At 35.8% G+C, this 18,475-nt stretch overlaps 3 protein-coding genes across 7 annotated transcripts; 1 reads left to right on the forward strand and 2 right to left on the reverse strand.

The window, feature by feature from the left end:
* The first annotated feature begins 592 nt into the window (after nucleotides 1-592).
* LOC111496131 (ER membrane protein complex subunit 1) lies at nucleotides 593-6,662 on the forward strand. The gene is made up of 12 exons (XM_023146435.1): nucleotides 593-864; nucleotides 1,356-1,483; nucleotides 1,996-2,058; nucleotides 2,514-2,635; nucleotides 2,854-2,969; nucleotides 3,067-3,874; nucleotides 4,119-4,844; nucleotides 5,019-5,240; nucleotides 5,317-5,412; nucleotides 5,496-5,690; nucleotides 5,776-5,889; nucleotides 6,110-6,662. The coding sequence occupies exons 1-12, from the start codon at nucleotides 758-760 to the stop codon at nucleotides 6,368-6,370; spliced, it is 2,958 nt and encodes a 985-aa protein (XP_023002203.1). The 5' UTR covers nucleotides 593-757; the 3' UTR covers nucleotides 6,371-6,662.
* A 749-nt stretch (nucleotides 6,663-7,411) lies between these two features.
* LOC111496127 (protein EMBRYONIC FLOWER 1-like) lies at nucleotides 7,412-11,840 on the reverse strand. Of its 4 annotated transcripts, none has more exons than XM_023146426.1 (4): nucleotides 11,627-11,840; nucleotides 11,214-11,340; nucleotides 9,034-10,660; nucleotides 7,412-8,758 (listed from the first exon to the last, which is right to left on the reverse strand). In XM_023146426.1, the coding sequence occupies exons 3-4, from the start codon at nucleotides 10,642-10,644 to the stop codon at nucleotides 7,547-7,549; spliced, it is 2,823 nt and encodes a 940-aa protein (XP_023002194.1). In that variant the 5' UTR covers nucleotides 10,645-10,660; nucleotides 11,214-11,340; nucleotides 11,627-11,840; the 3' UTR covers nucleotides 7,412-7,546. The 4 variants fall into 4 exon arrangements, with proteins under 4 accessions (XP_023002194.1, XP_023002193.1, XP_023002191.1 ...); XM_023146425.1 differs by having other exon boundaries at nucleotides 9,034-10,663; nucleotides 11,214-11,359; XM_023146423.1 differs by having other exon boundaries at nucleotides 11,214-11,356; nucleotides 11,626-11,840.
* A 2,306-nt stretch (nucleotides 11,841-14,146) lies between these two features.
* LOC111496350 (protein PEROXIN-4) lies at nucleotides 14,147-18,447 on the reverse strand. 2 transcript variants are annotated; one of them, XM_023146770.1, is made up of 6 exons: nucleotides 18,216-18,447; nucleotides 17,850-17,936; nucleotides 16,364-16,483; nucleotides 16,158-16,286; nucleotides 15,027-15,156; nucleotides 14,147-14,403 (listed from the first exon to the last, which is right to left on the reverse strand). In XM_023146770.1, the coding sequence occupies exons 2-6, from the start codon at nucleotides 17,853-17,855 to the stop codon at nucleotides 14,315-14,317; spliced, it is 474 nt and encodes a 157-aa protein (XP_023002538.1). In that variant the 5' UTR covers nucleotides 17,856-17,936; nucleotides 18,216-18,447; the 3' UTR covers nucleotides 14,147-14,314. The 2 variants fall into 2 exon arrangements, with proteins under 2 accessions (XP_023002538.1, XP_023002537.1); XM_023146769.1 differs by having other exon boundaries at nucleotides 17,850-17,957.
* Nucleotides 18,448-18,475: the final 28 nt, after the last annotated feature.

Genomic DNA, 18,475 nt, shown 5'->3' on the forward strand with positions numbered 1-18,475 from the left:
GGTGTCAATTATGGTAAGTTTTCTAATTCGTATGCGAGATCGTTACAGATCGTGATCGAGAAATCTACTCTCAACGTCCATTTAATCGTCACATTGATAGCTTTGATTCGAATATGGAGTCCTGAGCTCTATTGGGAGGAGGAGGGGGGGAGTTGAAATAATGGATCGAGTCTTGGAGCTACAACCATAACTTTTTATTATATTTGGCAAAGCTCCCAACTGGTCGGATCGTAAGTGAGAGGTAACTTACTTCACGAGCGAGGTCTCTACTTGTAGGGATCAGGGCACCGCCCCATAGTTCAATCTCCCACTTTTACAATTGTTTAACTAAAATGCATAATTCAACTGTAAATAGTTAATGGCTGAAAAAATCGTCTCTACTATTTAGTTATTAAATTAATTTTTTTATTATTCATTCTCCGCTTTTAAAATATATATCGAAATAAAGTTATAAATCATAGTTTTTGTATTTATTTATTTATTAATATTTTACTTTTATTAAAAATAAAAATTTCATAAATGAGCATAGAAAAAAACAATTAATTTAAATAATATAAAAATCTCATTAAATCTTAGAGTTTAAAACTTTCGAAGGAAAATTCGGGAAAAAAGAGGGAAGAAAATTGTCTTTATAAATTGGTTTAGCGCCGGCTTAAAAAAACCACTGGGTCATTGGCATCGTCGTTCGACCGAGCTACTCGTTATTCTCAGATCTCTCTCGGTCACTCACTGCGAGAAGGAGGAGTTGAAAGTCGCCATGGTTTTTACGGTGAAGGTTTATCTTCTTCTGTTCGTTACATTATTTGCATCACTCGCGAACTATGGATTTTCGCTTTACGAAGATCAGGTTGGCCTTATGGACTGGTGCGTTGCCTTCTCTTGAGCTCTTATTCCTCAGCTGTGCTAGGTTGGCTAGGAAATTTGTGGAAAAGTTTTGATTGGAGAATTTATCATCCCAATTAAATATACGCCATGCTTGACCTGCTAGAGTAATTGATCTGTTCGTTTTCTCGATATATTTGTGTATATACTAGCACAAAATACTTGGATTGCTCCGAATCCATTCGGGCTAGTTTCTCGTTTGGATTCACCTGTTTATTGATACTTTTCTTCGAAATGTTCATCAGTATCTCAAAATAAGGGAGGCCTTGGTTTATGTCGTGTATCTAGTTTGCGTCTTATTGATTGCATTATGACTCTTATACTGCTCGTGATTAACTTGGAATGTCTTTTCTCAAATTCAGATTCTCAATTGACTGTTTTCCCTTTAGCTTTTAGTTGAATTTTAATAGCTTTGAATTATTCATCCATTCAATTCAATTTGTTAAAGTTGTGAAGTGATCCCTCGATTACAGGCGTCAGCAGTACTTGGGGAAAGCGAAGCACGCGTTATTCCATTCTTCAAAATCGGGGCGAAAGCGTGTAGTTGTATCCACTGAAGAGAATGTAATTGCGTCACTTGATCTTCGGCATGGCGAGATTTGTGAGCTCAACATTCCTTTAGCATTATTTTTTTCTTAGTGGGTTTACCAATAACCAAATGACTTAGGAAGCTGAACTGAAATTTTTAACTATGTAGGCTCTAACTGAACCTTTCCTCTAAACAAACGGAAGAAAAAATTGTTTAATCCCCCTGGATAATGAGCAAAGGTGCCCATTCTGCAATGGGTGCTCTTGTTATAGCCCATAGTATTTGGGAAGATGGGAACCAATTATGTAACATATTAGTCGAGAAGTCGAGTTTTTACATGAGAACAGTTTGTGTTTTATTAGAGCTACCCATAACAATAATCTTGCAAAAAATGAAAGTTAAGACAATGAAATTCCACTTTTCTATCTAAGTTTTGGGTAATCCAATTATTTGAAATGATTCATGTACTAACAAGGTTGAAGAAAGAATACAACGTTGCTTCTGGCGGTGGTGGAAGCTTTCATTTTGAAAATAGTTCATTTGTCTTTTATTAAAAGTCTTACCTTCTAATTGTTTTTGTGCAGTTTGGAGACATGTCCTTGGCCCCAATGATTCCATTGATGGAATCGAGTTCGTTCTTGGAAAATGTAAGGCCTTCACTTTTTTTTTTATCCATATAATATTGCTCCGGAGTACTATTTCTGCCATTTTGAACATTTATTTGAATTGCTTATTGTGTACAAAGGAAATTCCTCTAGGAGTTTGATAAAAAGTACGTGAATATGCTGATTCTTTTGAAGATCTTAAATCTTACCCTCAAGTCATCTGCCTCATGGGGTGTAACTCCTATTTCACGACATAAGTATTCTTTTAAGAATGTTACTCTCTGATGGTTGTTGATCCATCATTATTATTACTCTCTGATGGTTGTTGATCCATCATTATTGTACAAATGTGAAGTATACTTAGTTCTTCCTGTCTGTTATTAATAATAGATGCCACGTAAGCTCAAATTTGGTCCTTTATATCTGTTGAAATACCAATTAAGCTTTACAATTCAACTTTTAGTATGCCAGTTAAATATTTAATGAAATGATGTCAGATGTTGTTTCTCTTTCATCGGAGGGGAATTTTTTAAGAGCGTGGAACCTTCCTGATGGTCAGATGGTATGGGAGTCTTTTCTTCAGGGAACCAATCCATCAAAGTCACTGCTACTGGTTCCAGTAAGTGAATATCACCTAAGGTTTTGATTTTTTATTTGCTGCTTCTAGTTGGTATGATTGTTTCTCTTCCCTATTTAACAAAATGTTGTATTTTCTGAATTTGATTCCTTTGATCCAAGTGGATCAACCGGTGCTAAGTTAATTTCTTCTATATTCTTTTTTTTTTTTCTTTCTTTCTCTAGTATCCATTTGATTAATGTAAATCATAAAATTTGCAGAAAAGTTTGAAAGCCAACCAGGAGACTGTGATCCTAGTTTTTGGTAGCAGTTGTCTGCATGCTGTCTCCTCCCTAGACGGTGAGGTTATTTGGAAGATTGACTTAACAGAGAACAGGTATTTCCAATGTGGAGTTTGTGCTTGGTTTTATTTCTTTTGAAAAATGTAAATCACTGTGCCACTGATATCATTATTGATTTTATCACTGTTTCAGTGTAGAAATTCAAAAAATCATTCAACATCATGAAAGTGATACCATTTATGCTGTGGGATTTTCAAGTCCAACCCAGTTTGATCAGTTTCAAATAAATGTTAAGAGTGGAGAGTTGGTGAAGCACCATACGGCAACATTTTCTGGTGGCTTTTCTGGAGAATTAGTATCAGTTTCTGATGATGTGCTTGTGACATTGGACGCCACTAAGTCAAATCTAGTTATAATAAACCTTAGGAATGGTGAAATTGGGATTCTACAGACACCTATTGCACACCTCATTGATGAACTTTCTGGGTTAATTGAAATAGTGATTTCAAAGCTTTCTGGATTATTTGCTGTTAAAGTTGATTCTCGTTTAACATTAGTACGAGTAAAAGGAGAAGGTGAGTTGGAGGTGGTGGATAAAATTCACAGTCAGGCAACTCTAAGTGACGCTCTCTTGGTTTCAGAGGGCCAGCATGCAGCTGCTTTAGTGCAGCACGAGGGAAGTCATGTGCGTCTAACTGTCAAGCTTATTGATAACTGGAGCAGTAATTTTATCGACGAAAATATAGTAATTGATGGTCACAGAGGAACTGTCCAGAAGTTTTTTTTGCACTCTTACATTCGGAAAGATCGGTCACATGGTTTCAGGGCTCTACTTGTCATGGAAGACCATTCACTGTTATTAGTACAACAAGGTGAAGTTGTGTGGAGTAGGGAAGATGGCCTTGCCTCTATTGTAAATGTAGTGACATCTGAACTGCCTGTTGAAAAAAAAGGCGTCTCTATAGCAAAGGTGGAGCACAATCTCATTGAATGGCTGCAGGTATGCAACTCTTTCAAAATATTATGAACTAAATTATGAACAACCGATAATGTTCTCTAAGATTAAAAATCATTATTATATACATAGTAAGCCTACTATTTGGTTCCTTTTACTCGGTAGTCTCTAGTTCGAATATTTTATTATTTTTCTTGCTCTGGTTAGTTGATTAAAAGGGAAATTTTGGTATTTCTTGAAATGTTTCCTTCCTGACAAGATGCCCTTTGATATGTCCTGTTCTTGAAAGGGACATCTGCTGAAACTCAAGGGGACTTTAATGATTGCAAGCCCCGAGGATGTAGCAGCTATTCAAAATATGAGGTTGAAGAGTTCTGACAAGAGCAAAATGAGTCGGGATCACAATGGATTCCGAAAACTGCTTATTGTTCTAACTAAATCAGGAAAACTCTTTGCATTGCACTCTGGAGATGGCCGCATTGTATGGTCTCGTTTACTGCAACCTTCCCATAAGTCAGAAGCTTGTGCTCCAAGATGGCTCAATATTTATCAATGGCAAGACCCCCACCATCGTGCGATGGATGAGAATCCATCTGTGCTCGTAGTAGGCCGTTGTGGACAAAGTATGGATGGACCAGGTTTACTTTCATTTGTTGACACTTACACGGGGAGGGAGATTAGTTCATCGAGCCAGATTCACTCGGTTTTACAAGTTATTCCACTTCCATTTACTGATTCAACAGAGCAACGCCTCCATATTTTAATAGATGCTCAGAGCCGTGCTCATTTGTATCCACAAACCTCTGAAGCTATTAGTATTCTGCAATCAGAATTTTCAAACGTATACTGGTATTCAGTTGAAGCTGACAGTGGCGTCATTAAAGGACATTCGTTGAAAAGAAACTGTATTGATGTAGTGGATGACTACTGCTTCGAGAGCAAGGATGTTTGGTCGATTATACTTCCATCCGAGACAGAGAAAATCACTGCGACCGCTGAGCGAAAATTAAATGAGGTTAGACACTATAATTTTGTGGGTTAGTCCACAAGATATTTTTCTTGGTTTTGATCTATTTACTTATCATTTCATTTGCCAATGCATTTTTTTAAGTATTGTGGCGTGTTTGTTTAAGTATTTTAATACCTCTCTATCCTTGTAGCAAATATTTATGTAATTTTCATATTCTAGGTGGTTCATACGCAAGCAAAGGTTGTAGCAGACCAAGATGTGATGTACAAATATATATCAAAAAATCTGCTCTTCTTGGCAACTGTTGCACCAAAAAGCAGTGGTGAAATTGGAACTACTACCCCAGAGGATTCCTGGTTGGTTGTATATGTTATTGACATTGTTAATGGTCGTATATTACATCGTATGACCCATCATGGTTCAACGGGTCCCGTCCATGCCGTGAGTTCACCAATCTAATTGCCCACTTCCATTGTGTATAGATGAAATGTTCTCACGAAATTTGTATGTTATGTAGGTATTTAGTGAGAACTGGGTTGTCTATCACTACTTCAATCTTAAAGCACACAGATACGAGATGTCGGTTGTCGAAATTTATGATCAATCTCGTGCGGTATGTGAATGTGTACTAAGATTTTTATGACATGATCGATGCTCTATGTAGGTTCACATTATCTGAGACAATTTATTTTGCAGGACAACATAGATGTCTGGAAGCTTATTATTGGAAAGCATAACCTGACTTCGCCAATTTCGTCATATTCTCGACCCGAAATTTTGGCCAAATCACAATCCTACTTCTTCACTCATTCTGTGAAAGCAATATCAGTTACATCAACATCTAAGGGTATAACATCAAAGCAGCTTCTGATTGGTACAATAAACGATCAGGTTAACTTCTGAAACACGTGATTGCTTGGTCTTTGTCCTCATTTCGATATCTTTTGCGAGATGTGTTAAATATGAGTCATTGCAGATTTTGGCTCTCGACAAACGTTACTTAGATCCTCGACGGTCAATCAATCCCACACAAGCTGAGAAGGAAGAAGGTGTTATACCTCTTACCGATTCCTTGCCTATCATTCCTCAGGTGTGTTTATCTTGCATTTTGCCTATCATTTCTCAAATTACTCCTAGAATTATTAAGTGACATTAGGATATTAGATATTAACTAGAAGATAGAAATCCTTGGATTTACAAATTAATTGGAAGCCATTGCTTTTGATAACCAATGTGGACCAGACTTAATTGTCTGCAGCATTTCATTAAACTGGCATAATTGGTTCGTACTGGGTTGTGCTTTTCTGCAGACCTACGCAACGCACGCGCTTCAAGTCGAAGGTCTTCGAGGTGTCGTGACTATACCAGCCAAGTTGGAGTCAACAACCCTTGCATTTGCCTACGGAGTGGATCTCTTCTTTACCCGGATTACACCCTCAAGAACATATGATTCACTAACCGAAGATTTCAGCTACGCTCTACTTCTCATAACTATCGTCGCTCTCGTGATCGCCATCTTTGCAACATGGGTTTTTTCTGAGAGGAAAGAGCTCCAAGATAAGTGGAAGTGATCTCCCTCTCAAAGAAACTAATTTTCATTTCAGGATAGTTTATAAATCCTCCATGTATCTCTCTTATTTTAGGCATGCCAAGCTTTAGTCATCCTCTTTTCTGTTGAGCGCGCAAGTTCTTCATCATCATCATCAGTTTTTGCCTAGATTTATAAATTAATTTGTTCGAATATAGATGGACAGTGACTTGCTAGTTTCTTACCTTTTGATTTTATGCTTGTTTTTGTAATAAAACACATATTTTGACTGTCCGTTTCAGGTGATAAAAAGTACAATTTTTGGAATTGATCCCCATCCCTATGAGAGGCTTTGCTTTTATTTTATTCTTTAAATGACTGTTTCTTCCTTATAGTTTTGAAAAGTTAAAATTTTGTTCGACTATTTATGAATAAGTCAGCCATGAGTAATTTAGATGTTCCAGATAATGTCAGCGTACGTTCAGAGCTCGAGTCACGTTGCGAATGAAGAAGGTAATATAATATAACTATAAACAAATAAAAAAAATACCCCAGCTTAAATCACATACAATTCAAGGTAGGAAAAAATGCTTTAACCAGCCTATCTTTGTCATCAGGTGTCTCTATATTGCTTTATGTCTCGTTTCCTCTTCAGTGCATACATTAAATGGTATATTGGATGATACATCGTTCTCTTGGTTACATGTAGCCGGAGGTGTTAAGAAATTTTAAAATTTCTCCATGACACTATAATTTAAATTTTTTTTTTTTTTTTGTTCCATTTACTTAAATAAAAATTATTAATTGGGTAATAAGTTGATTAATTTGATTTTCTTAAGCCTAATTTTTTCAGTTCGTTCACTCTCTAATTTCTTGGAATTGTAAATGAAACACCCACATAAAATTCTGTGCTCATCAAAGATGTCGTCAACTATGATGACTGTATTTAATTCAACGATCTTAATATTTTTTTTTTATTATTTTAATTTGTAAATTTTTCGAAAATTATATTACGTTCCACTCTAATAAGAACAAAATTAATTTCAAATCATTATAAAAAAAAAAAATTAAACTTTGGCATGCATTTGCATTAAATATAAATAATAGGTTGTTTCAGAAGTTTGAATTCATATAATCCCCATAAAATTAATAATTAATTAAGGATTTTACCTGTAAGAAGAACAAGAGAGTAAATATGGGAAATTCTTCAAGCCTACTTCTAAAGTAAATCAGGGCTTGATCGGTTCTTATAATGAAGAGTTCGTCCAAATTTGAAGTCTTCAGCTCCAATCATGTAAATATTTCCTGCTTCTGGCAAGCTAAAATCAGCAGGATTTTTGTTGACGCTACATATTTCAGTCTCAAAACTGCTTTTCTGGTTTTGCAGAGTTCTAGTATCGGCCATGAATTTGCATTCCTTGGAGTTTCTTCCAATCTGCTGCACCAACGCTTCGGCATTAGGTACTTTTACCACTCCTTTCTGTATGCGATTATCAGGAAATGTTCTACACGTAGATCGATCCGAGCATTTCATGTTCGCGCTATTTCGAGACTTGAAGACAGCCTGACCGGAAAAATTGGTATTGGTTCCAAATCCTCTACTACGCTGAAAGTTACTAGCAGATGCAGTGGTTGCAGGAGTATGAACTTCATCATGAACAGCAGAATTGACAGAAAACTCGTTGCGTTTTAGTGGACGAGGAATCGGAGGTTTCTTCGATGATTTACGCAACCGACCTCCAGTCGTGTGTTCATTCGATCGCATTCCGGAATCAATGAGGCTAAGTAAGTGCATTGCTAATATGCTTTCGTTTGAGTACAACTCCAATGAACCAACCAGATTTTGTTCAAGCTCAATCCCATTAGAACGTCGACGAAATGAACTCTCTGCTAATTTCTGTGCCTTTGCGTTTCCCATCTGTAATGATCTAGGGCTTGAGATGTTTTCTCTACCCGTAAAATGCGCCGGAAATCTCTGAAATCCGTTCGGCAGATGATCTGGTATCAAAGAAGAAGAAGAACACCATATATGAGCTGCTTCTTTATTCCGTTCTGAAACAGGCAAATGGTCTATTGTTCCATTGCGCTGTTTAAACTCAGTACAATTTAGCCATTTGGATCCGATGGAAGAACATTGAATACCATTTGATGGTTGTTCTTGAGAACGAACAGAAGCATTATTATGCCAAAGCATATGATTCTGCTGCAGGTGGTTCGTGTCGAAGCGAGATTCTTCGCCATTAGTTCGACGATTAGGAAGACGTCTTTCATACTGATTCTTTGCCATTAGTTCGACGATTTCCATGGGGATATCATCACAAGTCCCACTGTCAGATGCCAGGTACACTCTCTGGTTAATCTGTTTACGCTTTATAGCCATAGGTTCCAGAGGTTCAATAGTTCCTTTACCATTGCTTCCACTGCATATATCCTGTTCATAAAGTTTATGCAAGAAATGGAATTCTGTGAAGCACTGATTATAGTATAAGAACACATCAAAATGAAAATAAAGAAGAACAAAAGAACGGTGTCGGTTGGAGAGGAGAACGAAACACCTTTTATAAGGGTGTGGAAACCTCTCCATAACAGACGCGTTTTAAAAACCTTGAGAGGAAGCCCGAAAGAGGACAATATCTGCTAGCGGTGGACCTGGGTCGTTACAATAACTAAGTTGGGAAATAAAGGACATTAGGCATATTCTAATACCTTTTGCTGCAGAAGCGACCAGCTATTATCTGTGTGAGGCTCCACATTTCGTCTTGGAATAGGCATACTCGAGTTGTTCGGCACACGGTTGACTCCTCGACCATAGAAAACATCTGAAGCTTTATAAAGAGGAGGATTTGGATCTTTCCTTATAAATTTACTTATTCTAGGAGTGTCATCTTGCTCAGGCAGGAAAGTAGGCAGCTCGTTTTCTTCTCGACGACAGATTTTTTTGTGATCCCTTTGTGGATTTGAATAGCTATGGAAAGAAAGATGAAACTCTCTGTCATTGTTTGTATTGTTTTCATATCGAAAACGATGAGCTTTAGCCATACTTTTCATGGCTTCCACTTCTTTCTGTGTAGCTGAATCCTTCCTAGGCATTCCATTGTTCCAAGAAACTAAGCCAGCAGGGCCTTCAACCATCAGAGGATCCTGGCTTGAGTTTGTGTTCTTCGATGTGCTAGATTTAGACTCCATGGCATTCATTGATATTGAATATAGAGCTCTATGTGCCATAATGGCAGCATTATCCAATGCTTCTTCATCATTTCGATATTCCGTTATCGCCCGAATTTCACATCGATCTTGAACTTTAGATGGCACTGAGGACACAGAGTATGGATCAACCACTGGACACTTTTTACTGTTCTTCTTTCTTGAACTTCTGTTTCCATCCACTTTGTAGCTGTTCCAAAGGTCCTTCATGGTCCTTTTGATTCTAGGCAGAGCATTTCCAGTTCCTAAACTAGAAACAGAGTTTTCTAACTCCCCCCTCCATGCTTGAATTTGCTTATCCACATTAGAAGACGAGGGAACCCGATCTCGATGACTGCTCTTTCCGATCCGGGGCAACCTTCTTTGCCTTTTATGACCTGAATTCCAAATATTTTCCCCCATTGTTACCAGACATTTGGAAGCATACCTCGGATCTGCCTGCGCAGACGCCTCGGGCGTCCCGTTGGAGGGATAACTTTGAACATGTTTATTAGCCTTCATATTCCCATTTTCTCCTAGTAATTCAGTCATCAGACGAATCTTTGGGGTTCTTCGACGAGGACGATTTCCAACTGTTTCAGCGCTTTCAGATGATGAAATTGTGCTTTCATTTGATTCCATGGAAGCATCTCCATTGTCTTGAAGTTTATCGGCACGACATGCTCGGTCGATGTCGACCGTACTGTCATTCTCTGATGCCACCAAGGTTAACTGTCCATTTAGATGATCTGCTGGAGTTTGCTTTCGCAGCATAATAGGAGAAAAGAGTGTACCAGTACTGTAGTCTGCAACTTCAAGTTTCTTTTCCTTTTCATCACAGCCAGAGCGTTGGCAACTCGAATTCGAGGCATTGTCAACGACTGTTCTTCCACCGATCACATCTTGTTTCGGAGCTTTCAGGGAAGCAATCGAACAGTGTCCGAGGCTGTGATAGTTATCAAAGACGAAACCTTCTGCAGCTTTATCAGAGCTATCTTGCCAACGACTTTTACGATGCTGCACATCGAAGCTCGGATCATACACAGGTGGGGCTGAGAGTATATGCTCATCCAACTTATGAATATCACCAAGATCAGAAAATGGCCAACAGCTCTTCCAATCCTTTTTGCTCATATCAGATACATAACCACTGTTACATTCATAGATTCAATAAGGAAAAGGGTAGCTACCTCACTTAGCTTGGATAAATTCATTATGATCATCAAATCTTATTGCATAATGACTCAGTTACTTTGAATAGTGAAACAACAAGCCCACTACAAACAAACCCGTCATTACGACTACAATTCACCATGTAGGAGCTTTATGTAAGAGTAGAGATTCGAACTTTTGACTTTTTGATCTATTTTAAACTCTTAACTAATTGAATTATGCTCGGGTTAAATGCACATGATATTTTCATTGTCATCTACTGATTATCACTACTCTCATTCTAAATCTCAGTTCGAATCCTACGTGGGCACTACTCGGGCATCTAGGTTCGAATTCCCTCCCTTGCAATACAATATGTTTGAGCATAAAATCCGTGAACCAAAACCTAGGAAACAACTAGATACAAAGTTTCGAGCCAACCTGAACATATATAACTGAATAATCAAGACATCTATACCTATTTCGTAATGTAATGTTCTTACTAAACAAAAATACTATGTGTTTACAGTAGCAAAGTCGTCGAAGCGTACCGTATAGAGAACCGTTCGCACTTCTGGCCATCACATTTATCATTGGAGCTAAATAGATCAATATATATGGAGTCAATTTGAATGAATTTTTCTGCAGCCTTGGAATCATCAGTCCCATGATTGTTCTCTTCCATCACATTAATACGCTAAAATTAGAATTAGGGATTTGCCACATTACAAATTTAATTCAAAATTTCAATACAAATATCCAAAACAATGCGAAAATGAGTGAATTTCGAAAGTAAAAGGTAAAAAAAAAATAGTAATAAAAAAAATCTGGTGAAAATTGAGCTGAAGTTCCTAAATATTTTAAGCTGAAACCGAATCATTATCCGTTTTTTACCGATCGAAGACTGGAAAAAAATTGAAACAGATGAAAGTAAAAAATCAGAGTAAAAAGGCGAAGATGTTACCGGCCGGAATCCATCACAAAACGGCGTCGTTTGGCGTCACCTGGGATCCAATTCTCGGCGAAACTGTGTAACGAGAAAGAGCGAGAGAGAGAGAGCATTGTTGAGACTGTAGGGATGAATTAGACACTCGCCGATGAAGAATTCAACCTCAAAGCCCTCTAGAGAGAGAGAGAGAGAGAGAGAGAGAGAGTATTTTTGTGTTTTAGAGAGAGAATCTTTGTGGGTTTATTTATTTATTTTGTTTTTTTAGGTTTTTGTGGTAAGAAAACTGCCCATGCCGGTTGCCATGTCACCTACATGAGAGAGAAAGAAGTAGGTTACGACCAATAATAATTCGCCACTTGGCTGTGAGTTGGGGTTCTTCAAAAAGAAACCCTTAAAATCGAGAGTGTTATTACACGCTCGGTTGAAGAGCGTGGGGCTTCTTTTTTAGAAATGTGCTCGTCTTATCATGGATAAAGAATAATGCCTTGGTACATAAGATGAATTTAATTGGTTCGTGTCAACACGCGAAATTGAGGCGCGTGGCTCTACAATTCAACTGTTGAAACCTTAGTTTCTTTTTTATTGTCAATTTTTTTTTAAATTGCAAATTTTAAAATTTAATTAGGATAAAATGTTGTAAGAAATATTTATCCGTGTTTTATTAAAATTTAATGCTAATTTTAACTTAATCTTTAAATTTTTTAGCACATAAATATCTCTAGCTCATTCCCATTATTTGAGTTTAAATTTGGGTCCTTAATTAAATAATTATAACCGAAGACATTTAAACTTCAATTAAGAAAAAAATAGCGATATTATTAAACTATATTTATACAATAAAAAATTAATTTAAATTAATTCCATATATGAGTATAAGAGATACTAACGTGTACATAACTAGCATATATAAAGTTGAATTATTCTTAATTCTATTCATGCATCAAATATTTAAAAAAAATATTTTTTTTTTTCAAATTTTTATTATTTTCAAACTACTTTAAAATTAAATAATTTTAAAAAGAAATAATGGGTAGGTGAATTTTTAAAAAAATTTAATAACAAAATTATTTTTAAGCCAAACTTAAATATTTAATGTAGTGATGATTTAAACAACCTATTAATTGTATATCTAAAATTAAACTCGTACTTTTATACCCATTCTAGGGTATAAAATTAATTAAGTGGACTTTTACTAATTAATACATTAGAACAATTTAATATTTGAACTAAATAAATTAATATTTTCTCAAATAGGTACGAATTTCTTTATTAGTTAAAATTTTAAAATTACAAAAAAGAGTAGAAATTTTATACAAAATATCGATATTTTTTAATTAAAGAAAATTATTATAGAAATCAATAGGTATATAACTAAACGTTTATGTTACACATTTGTTAGATAGAAAATTAAATTAGCTAAATGTTAAATTACTACGTTTGTTCTCGGATTATTTACAAAATTTCAATTTGAATCTTATGATTTAAATTTAATTTTAAATTAACTATACTATGATTTTAAAATTTATAATTTAGTATTAGTTTGATTAAACCCTACCTAACTTATCGAAGAGGTGATAATGAACTATTATTTTCTATTTAAATGTTAGTTAATTAGTTATTAATTTTTAATTAATTAACTCTTAATTAGTATTTTCCTTATATTTAGTAATTTACTGACTTTATTGTAAGGCTATAATGAGTGGTAGATGTGATTATGTTATAAATTTATGAGAGGAGACAAGTTTAAATCTCCACCTCTATTATTTATTTTTAAGAATTTTGTGGTATAATTATTTTATTACAGATAAATTTAAACCTAATTTATTTAAAAAAGGCGGATGTCGAAGCAACTTGATTGACAGGGAGAGACTTTCACATTTTTTTTATTTGGCATAATCTATCTTGTCGAGAGGGACCATTAATTTAATTATTTTTATAACATGTATTTTTTAAAAAAAGTTTTGTTAAATTAAATAACTTGGTATATAAATTTAAACAATTAAATTATAATAAATTGATGTTAAATACCAATATAAAAATAATTGAAATTATATGTTCATTTTGGTTATTATGTAATTAACTTCACAAGTAAAGACCTAACAGATCAAAATTACAAAACTCATACTGATAATCTAAATTTGTTATTAATGAAGTTACAACAATAATAAAAAATAATAGAAAATTAATAAAATGTAGTTTAAATTACAATTTATTTCCGTACTTAAAATTGTATTTATTTGGTATTTAGTTTTTTATTTTCAAAATATAAGCTAATAAATTTATTTGTTTTACAATCTACTTTTTACAAATATTTAAAAAAATCTAAATTAAATTGTGAAACCAAACAAATAGAAAAATAATTTTTTTTAAAAAAAATTAGGTAAAGATTTAAATATATAATTTATATTTGGGACAAAATCCAATTTATTTCCAACATTGATTAAAACACCCCTATTTTAATCAGCACCTTTAACAATACATTATTTTCGACATAATTTTTTCTGAAAAAAGGATACATTAAATTAATTCAAAAGAAATCTAAAAAAAAGTAAAATTTATTCTAGTGAATAAAAAAGAAGAGAAAGCACACAGAAGTTGGAATGTGGTGTTACTTTACATCAGATGTCTGGATTGTCAAATTTGTTGTTTTGTGACCAATTTCAACACATTTTTGTAGTCTCCTTAAGAAGCCACAGAAAGACATCAGCCCTTTTTGGGCATTGCAGCAAGCCTTGTGTACATCCTTGCCATGGATTGATATCCTCGAACATCGCCCGAACGCAGAAGATTTCCTATAAACACCCATGCAATCAATTAGAAGATTAGAAGGTCAATAGCAAGCGCCTCTCGAAAATGCATTACTTTATATGTGAGTTTCATATCGAAAAAGTTCATGAAACCGAGCAACAAGGATCAATCAGTAATAGTGTTTATAAGTTCAATTTTTTCATAACTCCTAAGAAAAAAACCTAAACCTAGTTACCACAGTTACTCTGTTAGGTCTTTCGTTCTGAAGCTGGCCCGTAATAGACCTATTTACCTTGCTATTGGATCATCAGTAATGCAAAGAATAGATCCCTAATATCTCGTTGACTATAAAATGTTATCAGTCGATTCAATTTCAAAATATATAACTGAACATTAGTTGATCGACTTAGTTCAGTCTTAGTGGGTTCGTATTATTTTCTTAAATCGATGGGTTAGTTTACATCAGTGTTGGCCAAGACCCAGGCCAACCCAACCCACCAAAACCTTCTAGCTTGGAGGGAATGCTCCAAAAAAGAAATTTTAGAATAACGAACTCCCAAAAATTCAGTTGCCCACCAGAACCAGTTTTATCACTTCATCAAACAGATCCCAGTAAATAAACATGTAAATCAGAAAAATTCATCATAAGGAATCCATGTAAACTCACCAGAATCACAGTTTAGTGGGCTATCAGGTTCGGGATGAGCCATCAAAGCAATTATAGCCCTACAAACAGACTGCAGAGTCCATGCTGGGCTCCATGCGTTCTTCAGTATATCGAGGCAGATCTCGCCCGTCTGCAGGAAGGTACAAAGACAAATGTAAAGTATGGTTCAACAACTGAAAACTTACATGTTGCCGTTATCAGATTTCACTCATATGGATGAAGAAACCCACAAAATATGTCCAACACTTTGAATCCTCTCCATAAAAAACGAGTGCGTCTAGCTTCCTACTCCCAATCCCATCTCGAATTTGACGGAGAGGACATCATCAAACTCACCCGTAAAAATATTCCCCCTAATTGCAACTCCACCTTGTCTATAGGGTTCTTCAACTTTTGATGCACTCCAATTCGACCCGGTGGATTGTCACTAGGGTTTTCAACCTCACATCCGTCATTTCATGACAATTAGTTAAACTCATCTCCAAACCTGAACACCACACCGGTTGTTTCATTAAATTGATTCATTTCGTCGTTGCACCTCCCCAGAATCCATAAGATTTTTTTTTATATCTTTTATAGATCCATGAGTGTACGGGCCAGCTTGCATGTACCTCGACTGTTCTAAAAGGACAACCATCTGACCCCACTACATTTTGTCGTCAAAGTAACTGATAGTATATTAAATTCTAGGTAGGAGGCCATCACCGCTTGAAAAATCCATAGGATCATTTGAAAGTCCACACCACTAAATTTCTTTCCTTATTTCTCTCTCGTGCCTGTATACTGCCTTCCATATATTTTCTTCCTACTCAACTCACCCTCATGCATGGAGGCTCAACATTTCTTTGTTTAATTAAGAAAGACCTAAATCCTGCTGCTAACTACTATCCCTTGGACAGCGGTACCCCCTCCTTAGCGTTTTCCTTTCCTCCCCAATGATCGCCTCCTTATAATCCCTATCACAATCTTGTTGGTGGAAAATTAGTCGGATCTAATACAGATTATTTTGAGTCAAGATATTATGGGATATAATGCAGCTATTAGCCAACTATAGTTAATAATATTAACCATCGCGACAGAAGGGCTCAGAGTCAACCCACGATTTAGAAAGAAGATCAAGTTGACTTCTACCTTGAAATGAACGTTTGGATGAAAAATTTTCGTTAAGAACCGCACTTGAGGAGGTTGCAAAGGATATTGCTCAGGCACCGAAAAGGCAAGCTGAAAAACACCGCCCTCAAAAGGAGTCTCTGACGGTCCCTAAATATAATGCATATCAATCACCGTAAGAAACAACTCTTAACTCAGTTTTATATCGGGATCATCGAGAGCATTACCTTGATTAGGGCTGTCCATTTAAAAATATTGGAATCGTCACAAACCAACTGAATATCCGGATCTGCTACCTTTTCTCTTTGAACCTCTTTGTACTCCTTGAACAACCTTGCTCTTGAGGCCTACAAAACCGCAACATAAATTCTCGATGCAGTTCCAAGTAAAAAGAACAGTCAATAAATTTCTGAAAGTTAATATCTATTTGCAACTTAAAAAAAATGCAGATGAATCCAAAAATATAAAAGCTTTGAAGAAAACCCAAATACTGCATACTGTTATTGATCACCACTAAACAGAGACTTATGTACTTTCCATAAGGGAATGAGAAAGAAAGAATCAGCAGAAGTTCAGACATGGAATGAAATCAAACTTGAACGGCTCAAGGCTATGATTGACTCGAGGTAGGGGTCGCAGTGCTATGGATAAGGATAAAGTTTTGTGGCAGACTTGTTTCTTTGTTGTAATATGGAGAATTCGGTTTGAGAGAAACAGTAAATTTTAGGGATGTGGAGAGATTGTGGGAGTGGGAGGAGGTCTGGTCGTTTGCTAGGTTTTTAATGTATACTTGTGGTCATCTGCTACCTAAGCCTTTTGTAATTATAAGATTGGTTAGATCCTTTTAGATTGGAATCTTTTTTCAATAGTTAATATAACAACTCAAGCTCATCACTAGCAGATATTGTTCTCTTTGGACTTTCTCTCAAGGTTTTAAAACACGTCTGATAGGGAGAGGTTTTGACACCCTTATAAAAAATGTTTCGTTCCCCTCTCCAACCAAATATGAGATCTCACAATCTACCCCCTTGAGGGCCCAACGTCCTCGTTAGCACACCGCCCGATGTCTGACTTTAATGCCATTTGTAATAGCTCAAGTCCACCACTAGCGAATATTGTCCTCTTTGGGCTTTCCCTTCCGGACTTCCCCTCAAAGTTTTAAAACGCACCTACTAGGAAGAGGTTTCAACACCATAATAAGGAATGCTTTGTTCTCCTCTCCAACCAATGTGGGATCTCACAGTTAATGGGTGGACTCCTTTTTTGCAGGATTTGGTTTTTTGTATGTCGTGGTACATTTTTTCATTTTTCTAAAAAGCTCGATTTCTTACCCCAAAAAAAATATAAAATCTGAATGGCCAAGATAAATTTCAATGAAACCACAAGGAAAAATGCGTAACTTGATAGGTTTTGACAATGTTACATTACAGATGACGAGAGAAGTTTCGAACCTACCGCTCATAAAGTAGATACTAATACACAACACTCAAACTGCGCTCATATTGACATTTATCTTTGCAGGATTATAAGTTCAAAACAAATATCCACAAGATAAAGAAAAAACCGTCACAAAACGAAATGGAAGACCGATCAATTACAAAGTTAGTAGTTCTACACATTGTCAGTTAATATATACTCGAAACATAGAAAATCGTCCATTAACAAAATGAACTCAACTCCCGCACGTTCTCATAGCTAATTCTAGTCGCTTACCTGCATTATAGATGCTTGCAGACGACACAAGCAGCTTCAAGCCTAGAATTCTCAAATCTCAAACCAACACAATTACCGGCAGAAAAACTGCAATCGGTTCAAGAAACTCTACAAAAGAATGAACTATCATGAGTAAAATCATAAGGATTTGTTGTATCCATAATATATCAAACCCTAGAGAAGAAACCGCGGAGGAAAACAAAAAGAAAAGAAATGGAAATTGATAGATTAGGGAATTTCTTCTGGAGAAACAAGAGAAAGACAAATTGACAGAAATCGATGGCAAATATGATCATTTACCAGCAGAATAATCGCGAATTCGAACAAATCGGAAATTGTGTAAAACAGAACAATAGAAACACTTACAATCACCAACACGATCGATTCGTCGTCCACAAACCAGGTCGAGGTAATTCTAATTCGGAGATGCGCGAAGGGCGAAGCGCCGAAGCCTTAATCGGAGAGGATATCTATGGAAAGTGCTTTGCGGTGTATCGTATCAGCAACCTTTCACGACTGGGCGTCTTCCTTTATCCGTTGGACTCCTGCTGCCGAATCTCGGGAATTGAGATTTTACTTTTCCAGTTTTTTTTTTTTTTTTTTTACTCAATTTTCCATTATATATA

Source organism: Cucurbita maxima, unplaced genomic scaffold, assembly GCF_002738345.1.
Source record: "Cucurbita maxima cultivar Rimu unplaced genomic scaffold, Cmax_1.0 Cma_Scf00022, whole genome shotgun sequence".
Classification (NCBI taxonomy): Eukaryota; Viridiplantae; Streptophyta; class Magnoliopsida; order Cucurbitales; family Cucurbitaceae; genus Cucurbita; species Cucurbita maxima.